Source organism: Rhinolophus sinicus, chromosome 14 (genome assembly GCF_057876585.1).
Source record: "Rhinolophus sinicus isolate RSI-liver-muscle chromosome 14, RSI-T2T, whole genome shotgun sequence".
Classification (NCBI taxonomy): domain Eukaryota; kingdom Metazoa; phylum Chordata; class Mammalia; order Chiroptera; family Rhinolophidae; genus Rhinolophus; species Rhinolophus sinicus.
Genome location: NC_142514.1, coordinates 132,506,241 through 132,518,941, shown reverse-complemented (window position 1 = coordinate 132,518,941; position 12,701 = coordinate 132,506,241). Strand labels below are relative to the sequence as shown.

Here is a 12,701-nt window from a genome sequence, read left to right as displayed (position 1 = left end):
GTGCTCATTGACCACTTGTATGTCTTTGGAGAAATATCTATTCAAATCGTTTGCCTATTTTTAAGGTGACTTGTTTATCTTTTTATTACTGAGTTGGAAGAATACTTCCAGCCATAAATCCCTTATCACATCTATGATTTGCAAGTATTTTCTCCTATTTTATGGGTTGTCTTTTAACTTTCTTGATGATGTCCTTTGCAGTGAAAAGGTTTTTAATTTTGATGAAACCCAATTTATCTAGTTTTTATTTTGTTGTTTGTGCTTGGATTACTTTCTGTTGGTTGCGTACAGAGTTAGCAAAGACTTAGAACTGCATAAAATGAGCAGTTGAATTGTAGAATTTCAGTTTTTTTCAGAAATTATTTAAGTAAGAGATACCTCTGAGGCGGATCATTGTCGATGAATTACAAAAGTTTAGAAGATATTTCAGAAAGGACCAAGAACATGACTAGAATAGTTTCCTTCTGTGGTGTGTTCGATACAAATGCACTCTTACACCTTTGTCACATGAGTACAATACGGCTCACTGGTGCCCAGGTGGGATGCTATACATGAAGTCATGTGTTATTTTCTTGTCCCTACTTAATTTTATTCCACGGCGAGACCCAAAGGACTATATGACCTCTTCTTGGGACACTAGGTTTTGCCAGAGCATCTTACCCGAGATGGGTTGGATTTCTTGTCGTCCCAGACTTCCTGGAACTGAGCCTCAATTCAGAACATTTTGTAGTGAATTATGTTCAGGACCATGGTATCATACATAGCACCCTATAACCTTCTGACATTCGACTCCTGGCTCAACATCCCTGTCACATGTCAGCGTCCACTTAATCACCTTTAGTGACAAGATGCTCACTATTGCCCAGGGGTCCATTTCCATTTTTTGATAAGGTTCTTGTGAGGAGAGAAATGTATAAGCACTTAGTGCAGTGTGTCTTGCATTTCCTAGGCACTCCACAAGTGCATCATAGCTCTTACTGGTTTTGTTGAAAGGTTTTTCCTTCTTTGAGTTTAAAATCTCTCTTCCTTGAACTAATCCCAGTTCATCCTGGTTCTTACCCCTGATGACCCCCCATAGAACAGCTCTTTCAAAACATAACCTTTTAAGTAATAGAGAATTATTATATAAGCTAAATAGCCACAGTTCTTTCTATCGTTTCTTTTATATAACTTTTTTAAAAAATCCCCTCTACTCACTTGCTAGTAGATTCAGTGGTTCCCAAACCTGTCTGCCCCTCAGAATTGCCTGAGGAGTTTTTACCAAATACTGATACCGGAAGTTGTAGCTCTAGTATGAGGCCCAAACATGTACATTCTAAGAAGGCACCCCAGTTGATTCTGATGTATGCAGTTTGGAACCTGCGGCTCTAATCTATTGAAAGATAAGTCAGAGAGATGTTAGGGAGTAGATGCTGTAATTTGCTTACCTGGTTCCATAAAGCAGTATTTCTCAACTCTTGCACTATTGACAATTTGGGCCACAAATTTATTTGTTGAAGGGGACTCTCTTGTATATTTTAAGATGTTTAGTAGCATCCTGAGCCTGTAGATGGCAATAGCCTGTTTTCTTACACCCACCAAGTTGACAAGCAGAAATGTATCCAGTTGTTGTCAAATATCCCATGGGGAGAAAATCACCTCAGGTCAAGAGGCACTACCACAAAAGATAGAAAAATCATAGGTTTGGTAGTGGAGAATAGCTAAAAGCAGTTCTCAACACTTCCTTCTCTCAGTATCCTCTTGCATAGATATTACAAGTAATAACCATAACATTTGGGGACTGGGTTAGTTTTTGTTTATTTTAAATAAATCCAGCATATCTCAGGTTTTCCAGTTTTCTGACATACAGATTTTGCAGGGTCCTGTAATATACACTAGTCCTAAAACACTGCAAGTCTTCTTTAAACCTTGTTTATGGTATTAATAGTCATGACTATCTGATACATCTTCTAGTACTAGGAAAAGAATCCTTCATTTAGGGTTTTCATTGCTTGTTCATCCTAATATTCTGTCACTGATATTTATCCTTCTGTGCATATGCCACTCTCCATCTCTCCCCTTCCCCAGACCACACAGACACTGGCTCTAGAGGAAGAATATGCTGCAGGACCTGCATCCTGTGAGCACAGGAGCTGTTACCTGTCTAAACAACATGCGTATTCAATTCTGTCTTGCAGTCAGAGCTTACAAGAAAATTGTAGAATTGAGACACCTCCTGGAAATTGCTGAGAGCAACTATAAACACTTGGGAGGGGTAACAGAAGAAGATCTAAAGCAGAAGAAAGAACGACTCGAGTCTGAAAAGTAATGTCCTCAAAACTTGAATGGTTTGTTTTCAGTTATCTCTCTAAATGCCATGTGAGGGTTTGTTGACCAACAACTTGTTTTTTTAATCCCTATCAAAAGGTTTAAGATTCTATCCTGTTTTCTTCCTAAGCCCCCGATGGAGAGAGTGTTAAGATTTTTTTATTGTGGTAAAATGCACATAACATAAAATGTATCATCTTCACTGTTTTTAAGTGTACAATTCAGTAGTGTTAACTATATTCACATTTTTGCACAACTGTTCTCCAGAACTCTTTTCATCTTGCCACACTGAAACTCTGTAAGGAGTTAAGATTTTTTTTTTCCAGACCACAGCTACTTTGAGCTTTTCAACCAACAGTTTCTAACCATGATTATCAAATTGGACTGCTTGCTCACGAATCTGAGACTCACTCCTGTGTTCCCTGACTGTAATACCCTATCAGAGAATGCTTTCATGTCCAGAGGCAGTGAGCAGTTGCATCCTGTCCTTTCCGTACCCTAAAGTGGCTCTCTGAACATTTGGTGCCCTCTAATTGGCTGCTGGAATAGAGGGTGCCTTGTGCTGATTTATTTTCTCCCATGGCCTCTCTGCTTTTCTATTTCAGAGTGGACAGGGAGCAAAGGGAGACAGGAGAGGAGACTTTTGGTGTAATCAAAACTTGGATCTGTAAAAAGCAGCACACCTGGATTCTCCTTTTCCACTGCTTTCTCCTTTGCTTGAGTCTCTTTCCATCATAGTCTTAGAATCTCCTCCACCCTCTTCTGAATCTAGACTCAGTAAGATGTCTGGTAAATATATTCAGAGTAACATCTAGATCTTTGATAAGGATTAATATGTTATCCTTTCATGAGTACTTGGTAGTTTGAACAGAAAACAAAGCCTTAAGCCAAAATACTCTATCTCTTAGTGGGGTTTTAGACACCAAGAAGCTATGGCAGATCAAATATATTCATCAGGGGCCTTCTTGGTGTCTCACAAATCACATAATATAGCCATCCATTTCCTCTATATTGATTGCAGTGTTTTGAGATGTAGAATATTTTTAGTAATGGCCTTTTCCAAAGAGCCTAGCTGAAAGTTTTTAGATTCCTTTGTAGTCCAGAAAAGTACTTCACAGGGGAGCAATTCTTTCCTACTAGATAATGAGCTTTACATTTTGGTTTCCTTTGTTTCTCTTCTAAGGAGATTACTGTTGTTACAGCTGCTTGTATTATTTCTGAGCACTACCATATGCTAGGCTCTAGATAAGCCTCTTACATACATTATCTCATACAGTCTTCACAGCTCCAGGAGCTCACTATACGGATTAGGAAACCAAGATTTAATATACAGGTTAAGTTCCTTGCATAAAGGGGGTGGGGGAGAGTACCTGAACCCGTCTATATGACTCCAAACCTGTTATCTAGGATCATTATGATTTTAATAGTCCTTAAATGGAACTTTTAACCCTGCTATTCACATTTCAGTATGAAATGGTTATACTATTGATGTGATTTTTGAACAGAATTTTATTTTAAAAGATTGCTTTAGCTTTTATGCCAGAATGTAGTTTCATGTAAGCTGAGACTGACGTGTTTCTTCTAAGTAAGCTTTAATTCTTCTCTAGTATTTGTTCTCCACTTTGCATTGAGTGCATCTTAAGACATTTATTCTTTGTGTATAAAATCCTGACCCTAGATCTAATTGTAAAGGAAAACTGGGTAAGTACTGGTTTGAGGGATGTCCTTTTGTTTTTGTTGTTATCCATTAGCTCAAACTCACAATACAACAAAATATGGTTGTATTACTCTGTCCTGGGGATGATTTGCTGAATCTAGGCATCCACAGTGGACATTCTTCTTCCCTATCCCTAGGCTTAACCCCACTCACTTCCCTCCCAGAACTACCACTGTATTCTCTCTCCTTGCCTTCCTTGGCACCTCCTTGGTAGCCAACCCAGCATGCCTTGGGAATTCTCTTCCCCTCATCATGCAGCAATAAGGCCAGAGGAAAAAATACTCTGTTCAAGTCACATTATCTTTTGCCTGCATTTGTTTTAACATCTTCCTGATAATGTCTCCTAGCTTCCTGTCCCTACCCCCTAATCCTCTGCCTCCATACCCTGCATTCTGTTCTCAACAGAGCCTCCAGAGTAATCATTTTAAAACCTAAGTAAGATAAATCTCACATACTGCTGACTGAAAGAAGCCAAGCACAAAAAAGTATATGTACAATTTCACTTATAAGCATAGGCAAAACTAATCTATCATGATAGATGCTCAGAACTGTGGTTGCCTATGGAAGTGAGGATTGCCTGGGAAGGGCATGAGGGAACTTTTGAGGTGACGGAAGTATTCTATATTGTGGTAACCGCGGTAGATACAAGGGTATACACGTTAATCAAAACTCATTGAATTCTTCACTTGATATTTCTATATTTCACTCAAAGTAAATATTATATCATTAAAAAAGCAAAAGCAAATCCAAGCAAAACAAATCTAAGTCAGATTATGCCATTTCTCTGCTCATACCCTCCAGTGGCTTCCCATTTCACTCAGAGTAAAAGCCAAGTCCTTGCTATGACTTATAAGTCTCTACTTTTTCTGGATCCCTTTTACTCTCCCTTTTATACTTTGAACTACTCCAGCCACATTGGCCCCTGGTTTTCTTGCAATGCACCAGGTATGCTTTTGCCTTGGGGCCTTAGCACTTGCTATTCCCTCTGTGTGCAGTGCTCTTCCCCTGGATGTCTACTTGATTATCTCTCTTATTTCCTTCAGGGCTTTGCTCAGGAACCCCCTTCTCAGTAAGGCCTTCCCTGGCTACTGTGTATGAAGGGTTAACCCCCTCTTCAGTAACATTTTATGTTACTCTTTCTTGCTTTGTTTTTTCTCCCTAAGCATTTATCACCTTCCAGCATACCATATTTACTTATTTACTTTCTTTACTGTCTTTCTTCCTCCACTGCTGAGGTTAATCCCCAAGAGGGCAAATTTGGCCTGTTTTGTTCACTGTATATCCCCACTGTCTAGAACAGTGCTGGTTCATAGTAGACTCTCAGTACATATTATTTTATTCATATTATTTCTTAATACACAATGAATAAACAATTAATTTTTTAATTTGCCTTAAATACAATACATGGATACTTTTCACTATTAGGGAAATAATATTTAGTTCATCCTGGAGATTGATTGAAAACAAAATCTCTTTTGACAGAACTATCCAAGAGCTGCAGAGCCAGCTGGAATATGAACGAGTACGTCGAGAAAAATTAGAATGTCAGCTGGATGAGTATCGAGCAGAGGTGGATCAACTCAGGAAGACCCTGGAAAATATTCAGGTCCCCAACTTTGTGGCTGTGGTTGGTGTCCTTCTTAACACATTTATCTTTCTCAAGAAGTAGTATACAAGAGTAGCTTAGCTAAGACTACAAGCTTTGGACTGGGGCTATTTGGATTTGAATTTTTTGTTTTGAACAAGTCATTTAACCTGTCTATGCTTTAGTTTAGACCAGTTGACAACCTGTCTGTGCCTTAGTTGTAAACTGGAGATAATAATTTATTCTTTCTAGAATGTTGTAAGGATTACAACACGCACACACACGAATATGAAAATATATATACACTATACAAAAATATAACTATAAAACTTTATACACACATACATACGTATATATCTATTTACATATTGGTTAGAACAGCAGCCTGGTTCATAAATGTGTAGTAAGTGTTATAATTGTACCATATAAGGAAAAAATACGTTTTTATAAACAAATTAAGAATTTTAAGACAGAGAGTATATGTATTTTAACATTTTAAATAGCCAGAATAAAGTGCTTTGAATGGAATCCGTGTAAGAAAGTTTCAGCTCCTCAAAAGAGCAGTTTTAAGAATAGAAAGGAGCCATCATGGCCATTGTCATAGCATCCCTTTGTTCCGATTATAGAGTAATAAAAACTAACGTTTGTAACACTTTACAAAGTTCTTTCACATGTTATCGTATGTCATTTGATCTGCCCTCATTTAACATCTGAGGAAACTGAGGCTCAGAGAGGTTAAGTGACTTGTCTAAATTCACACAACTAGTAATGGTGGGATCGGTATTCAATCTCTAACTTTTGACTCCATAACCTTAACTCTTTTTTATAATTCTCAGCTGGAATTAGGAGTTTGGGATTCAGAATATAGCTGTGGACTATAGAAAATGCTTAGAGTGATAAATAAAAAGGATAAATATGTAGAAGGAAGCTAAAAAGAAACTGATATGAGAAACAGAAACAAAGAACAAAAACAGAAGTGCAGGTGGAGTATAGAAAACAGAGTTGAAAGTACAGCAAGAAACCGCAGTGGTACTTGTATCTCAGGCCATGTGGTCTCAGAGTAGAAGAAGCGGAAAGTACACTGGGGAAACTTTGACCCTTACTCTCTTCTGTGAGTGTAACAGCCATGTTGTGGCCCTTGTGGACAGCTCATGTGACACAATGTAGGGATTCAGGTACATTTCATATTTTCTTTCCAGAGGGAAATTTTTTCTGTAGTCATAATGGGTGAGTGAATTCTCTTCCAGCCTTGTATCACCTCAAATCTGATCTACAATGGAAACTTCTTGGCTTTTTATTTTTTATTTTGCACAAACTAATCATTAGTCTTTTTAATAACCACTTTTAAAATAATAAAATAGTACATGTGCTTGTAAAATATTAAAAACAGTTCAGACATTTTTCTCCATACCGAGTTCCACTCTCCAGAGGAAGCCACTGTTAACGATTTAGTATGTCTCATCTTAGATGAAATTCTATTCATCTACAAACACATACGTGTATTTCTATGCATATACAAATGGAAGCACTTTCTCTGGGTTTTGGTTGTCACCAATGCTTAAGTTTCCAAGCGATATAATTAATTATAAATAAATAATCAGTTCTCTTCATTTTTGCGATGTTCGTCTTGTGCCACCCTTTGCCCCTGGGAAACTTGATTAGAGGGGCCAGCTTGTGCAGCCATGTCGTGTTGGCAAGAGGAATAGAGGGCACATACTTCTCATAAACGACCACTTGTACTCCAGGCGTTCCCTCTCCAGCTAGTGGCAGGAACTCTGCTGACTCTCAGTCTCTTCAAAGGCAGAAACTTGATGTTCTCTAGCTGCCTAGACCTTTTGGAGATCACCAAAGCTGTGCACCTTTTGAGTCATTCCACATTGATTGTCTACTTAGAAAATGTTAGGTTTTTTTGCTATTTAAAAATATTCTTTTCTTGCCCAGAAGCATCTGTTCTACGGGTGGGGTTTGATTTCATGCTGTCCACCACATCCTCCCTAAAACCTTGCTCTCTAACAACAGGTTTTCAGGGGAGCCACCTCAAGGTCCCCGTACTCTGGGCCTGTTGTTTTGCGAAGTCCTGCTTTAGGTTATCCAATTTTTGTAAATGAGCAAATGTCACTGACTTCTAATGGCAGCTGCAACCCAGGCACTGCTTATTTTTTCTTCTGCAAGAGCTCCTGGGTCTCAATTTCCTCATCTTTAAAAGGGGGATAACATCTACCTCATGGCATTGTATTGATTTTAAAGGAAATACTGTGTAGAAATCCTGAGGTATTTTCTGTGTAATAGTATTCATGGTGTTACACTCTCCCCTCGTCATATCCTTTTCTCCTTTTTCCATTTTCTGTATTTGAGCTGAATAAGCATAGTCAGTAGATATATAAATGTGTAGAGCCCTCTGCATTTGAGAGTAGAAGGGATTGATTTATTTTGGAGTCTACATATATAAAGTATAAATAAAATTAACTTTTCATTCAGTACTTATTTATGTAGATTCTTCTAGAACCTCTAACTAAATCTTTTGCCTGCCACCTTCTGGTCAGGACCTATGATTAATTACAACTGTACCTTTAAGACTTTTTCCCCTTTCAAAGAATCTGGAATAGTATAGTTTTTATCCAGAAAACAAATTCTTAGGATAGTTTTACATATATTATGCACTTAAATAATTTTTTGATAACAACACAATAATAGTGATAACTGGTTTTGGTAATAATAACTTTATTGTGCTTTCTCACATATTATCTCATCCTAGCCTGCATTAAACCTCACCAGCCCTATTTTTTCTGTTCTCCTACATATAACCTGTCTTTTCTGATCTTGCCCCATCACCAAGCCCTTGTTCATTTTGTCCATATACCCTGAAGGCTCTCTGTCAACTCTGCCCCTCAAAATCCTCTAAGAACCATCTCGTTTGTCAACCCTGATCTAATCCCCCGACCACGTATGATCTCTCCTTCTTTCACCAGGCACTTTGTACTGTTCTGATGGCACTTCATCATTTAATTGTATTGTAGTTTAATTGGGTACTGACGTTTAAATGTATTGTAGTTTAATTGGGTACTGACGTTACCCACAGTACCAAAATTCAAGTTCAATGAGATCATCTAACTAATAACATCTTCATCGTCACCAACAAGTTGCTGAGTACTTGTTTTGTGTTGGGCTCAGTGCCAAGGACTTTGTATCCGGCAGCTTTCCCAAAGTAGTGTCATTTAGGAAGTCATTGGTTCAGTGCATTGGGCCCTGTTTGCTAATCAAGAATGGCCAACACAAACTGGTAATATTCTATGATTACTTTCATGTTTAACTTACCCTTGTTTTCTACTTACATGGAACTGGGTGGGACTTTGCTGTGATCTCTGCTGGGCTTCTCTCTGTCCTTTGACATTCTAGCCTATGAACCTGTAATGGTACTTGGAGCAATTGGAGGGCTTGAGTGAGCTTATCCAAGCTGAGCTTTTAGGCTAGAGAAGTTCGAGACGTTTGTGATCTCTCTGTCTCTACTGTTTTGACACTCTGTTAAGAAGAGTCTGTTCTAGTAATCAGGAAGGTGGGATTTATCTCCTTTTACTTCATATGCTTCCTGGAATTTCTCAGATTGCATGGAATTTTTAGAAAACAAGAATTCCATATACCCAAGTAATAATTTGGAGATACACAACCTCTGTCAACCGTTTTATGTATAGTAGTATTCATCACTTCCTCAAAACTGTAAATTCTTTCAGAACAAAAATTACTGGTTTTTATTTAAAATACATACATTTTCACACAGGAGTTGTTTAATTTTGTTGCAGTAGTAGACTGCATTTACCCCGAGAATTGCTTTTGGTGCCAAGGCACCATAATTCATATATTCACTGTCTCAATAGTTCTCTGTCTCTGAGTTTAGGAGAAAACACATATTAGGGCGAAATTTGTTTCTCTGTATAATTTGTGGTGAAGAAATGAGTAATTTTGGTGAAAAGTATTCCCAAATGCAGGAATTTCTGGAATTTGAAAGTTTGGAATTTTCAACAAACACTAGAGGCCTGTAGAGTGCTAAGCACATATTTTCTTCTGAAGTAGTTATACTCGTAAGGTTTGGTTTGATGGAAGAAGTTACATATTTGGTGTTAGTAGCGGATTCGCTATATAGTCATTTCTAGGTATTTCGAATTTTATAAAACCTCTTTTTGGAGTTAACATATATGGAAAGTAAAGGAAAATAAATATTACTGTTTCTGGAGGTCTTGTAATTCTGTTAAGCACTAGAAAATTGGCTACCTGACCAGTAGCTACCTCTCTTTCCCTACATTTTCTGTGTTCTTTCTCTAATTTCATATAGTTCGATGAGGTTAAAATCCTGCCCTACCTCAGTGTTTTTCTTTCATGGACATCTTTACATCTCCATCCCCTAATGATCTTGAACAACCCCCGGAATTGAGCACTTTCTCTTATTTCTGTTACTCCACCACAGACTCCTGAGTAGGGACCAGATCTTACTCCGTTTTGAATACCTGCAGTATAGTATATACAGGACAGTTGTACGAACTGAAAGTGTAAGCATGCTTTTTGTTGTTAGGTGTTTTTTGTTTGTTTGTTTGTTTTTGCTGGAAGACAGGTTTGAGGAATGGTAATAGCATGAACTTTGGTGTCAGACAAAATTTAGATTTGAATCCTACCGTTTAATTAGTTTTATGACCTTTGGGGAAGTTGTTTAACCTCTTTGACTTCTGCTGACATCTATAAAATAGTGGTAACACTTCCTACTTCACCTTGTTTTATATGCAGAGTATGAAATACAGACACCATATGCCAAGTCCCAATGAAAAGTTTGTTGTTACTGGTCTTCAGATTAGTTGGTATGCTTTTTCAAGGGAAGAGACCATCTGTATTTCCCTGTGCTCACCAGTGCATTGCAACACTATAAGGGAGGGCTACCAGATTTGCTATCTAGTCGTCTCTCAACTTTGCAGCTGAGAGAGGGGAGGGAACAGACCTGTGGTTTTGTCAGGTGGTGTTGGAAGAATGGCAGCTTGCTACCATGTTTGTAACACTACCACTTGAGCTAAGCTGGCTGACCTGGTTCGTGAAGGTGTGGCAGGAACACCTGGGGAATGCTGACTCCAGCCATGGGCTTTCCCTGTGGACACGTGCCTCGTGCTGTTCCTGGAGCGTCTGCATTCAGATCTGTCCTGCCTGACTAAGTGCAGAGCATTTGGGACTGGAAGCATTGTTCAAAGATGATTAACATCCAGTGAGCGTCTACTGTGATTCCAGTCTCTCTTGCTCCTTCCAATAGCATTTATTGAGTGAAACTTCTGTGCTCGATCCTGGCAATACCATGATAGGTAAGAAATACTCAGAAACAGTGGATGGAAGGACAGAGTGGAACATGAGACAAGAGCAGCAGAGGGATGTTGTGTGAACACAGAGGAGGGAGTGGAGGAGCCAGGAGATACGGCTTCTAGCAGGTGGAGCTTGCAAAGAATCCAGGAGATGGCCTACTAACACTTTGCATTTCAGTTAGCAACATGTTGGGAAATGTTATTCTAAGATAGAAGCAAAAATTTACAAGATGTCCTCTTTTGGGGATCTATTACGTAGGGAGAGTACTACATGGTTTCTTTCTCAAGGTGCCTCCCAGCCTTATGAATTAGCATGATATGATGCACTGATACTTCAGTTTTAAGAATTTATTTATTCAAAATCCTAATAGAAATTTAATTCAGAGTTGAAAATATTAGTATCATTAAGTTATTTTGGAACAGACAGTGTAGAAAGATGAAAATGTGTCTAAGATAGAAATCTTACTTGGCTCTTCCTTTGTTTGTAGGAAGATGACTGTTCCTGTGAGTCAAGCAAACAGAAAAGGGGAGTGAAGAAAAAAGTGTCTTCTGGGGGAGTTTTTGTGAGAAGGTACTAATCACTGAAATAACTTTAAATAAACCTGATTTTTCTCTTTTATTTAAAAAATTGATATAAATGTTTATATAAATTATTCTCAGGATTACTCTGATGTGCTATTACTCCAGTTCTGAAGACAGAAACATGTTACATAACATCAAAGGGATTGTTAAAATTCCATGGACTCAGTTGTACTCCCCCTCCTAACACACTCTTATGTATTTATGTAGATAAGTCAAGATTCTAGATTTATGAGTATTAATTTTGCAAATATTCACATAAGCTTTGAAATATAATACAGTACAGTCGTAATCAAAAGAAATCCAGTTTTAAATATTAAAAATTATTCTAGACATTAAAAGTTATTTAAAAATTGTGGTTTCATAATAGAATTATATTTTTTTTACTTTCTAAGAGTACTGTTTATTACTACTAGTGTGGATACGGGTTTTCGTTTTACTTTCTAATGATTTGACTTTTAAAAAGCATCTGGACTTGGGAGAAAACGGAACATAAGACCAGCAAGTTTTAGAAAAGTACAACTTTACAATAACCACCAAATATCTCACTCATGAGAGTTGGTTTTAAAAGGAAAAAAAAAAAATAAATAATAATAATGTGGGCCGGCCCGGTGGCTCAGGCAGTTGGAGCTCCGTGCTCCTAACTCTGAAGGCTGCCGGTTTGATTCCCACATGGGCCAGTGGGCTCTCAACCACAGGGTTGCTGGTTCAACTTGAGTCCCGCAAGGGATGATGGGCTCCGCCTCCTGCAACTAAGATTGGACATGGCACCTTGAGCTGAGCTGCCTCCCGGATGGCTCAGTTGGTTGGAGCACGAGCTCTCAAACACAAGGTTGCCAGTTTGATTCTTCAACTCCTGCAAGGGATGGTGGGCTGCGCCCCCCTGCAACTAACAACGGCAACTGGACCTGGAACTGAGCTGCGCCCTCCACAACTAAGACTGAGAGGATAACAACTTGAAGCTGAACGGCACCCTCCACAACTAAGATTCAAAGGACAACAGCTTGACTTGGAAACTGGAAGTACACACTGTTCCCAAATAAAGTCCTGTTCCCCCCCAAAAAAAAAAAAAATATTGTGTGCTTGCAAAGAATACTCATTTAAATAATCTGCTTTGGAATTCAACCATTGCTCTGTCTTGCAAGCTCTATAAGGAATACAGAGATTGGACAACAAAAAAACA

The 12,701-nt window shown here is 38.4% G+C and overlaps 1 protein-coding gene across 4 annotated transcripts in view; it reads left to right on the top strand.

Annotated features, from left to right (window-relative positions):
* Positions 1-12,701, top strand: part of ANKRD42 (ankyrin repeat domain 42) — a 49,347-nt gene extending 36,646 nt beyond the window's left edge. The window contains exons 10-13 of one of the 4 annotated variants that reach the window (XM_074335683.2): positions 2,178-2,304; positions 5,507-5,630; positions 11,428-11,510; positions 11,600-12,701. In XM_074335683.2, the coding sequence (XP_074191784.2) occupies positions 2,178-2,304; positions 5,507-5,630; positions 11,428-11,510; positions 11,600-11,705 (440 nt within the window). In that variant the 3' untranslated portion in view covers positions 11,706-12,701. Of the gene's footprint in view, positions 1-2,177; positions 2,328-5,506; positions 5,652-11,427 lie in introns of those variants that run through there. The other 3 variants (XM_074335682.2, XM_074335687.2, XM_074335685.2) reach the window with 3 other exon arrangements.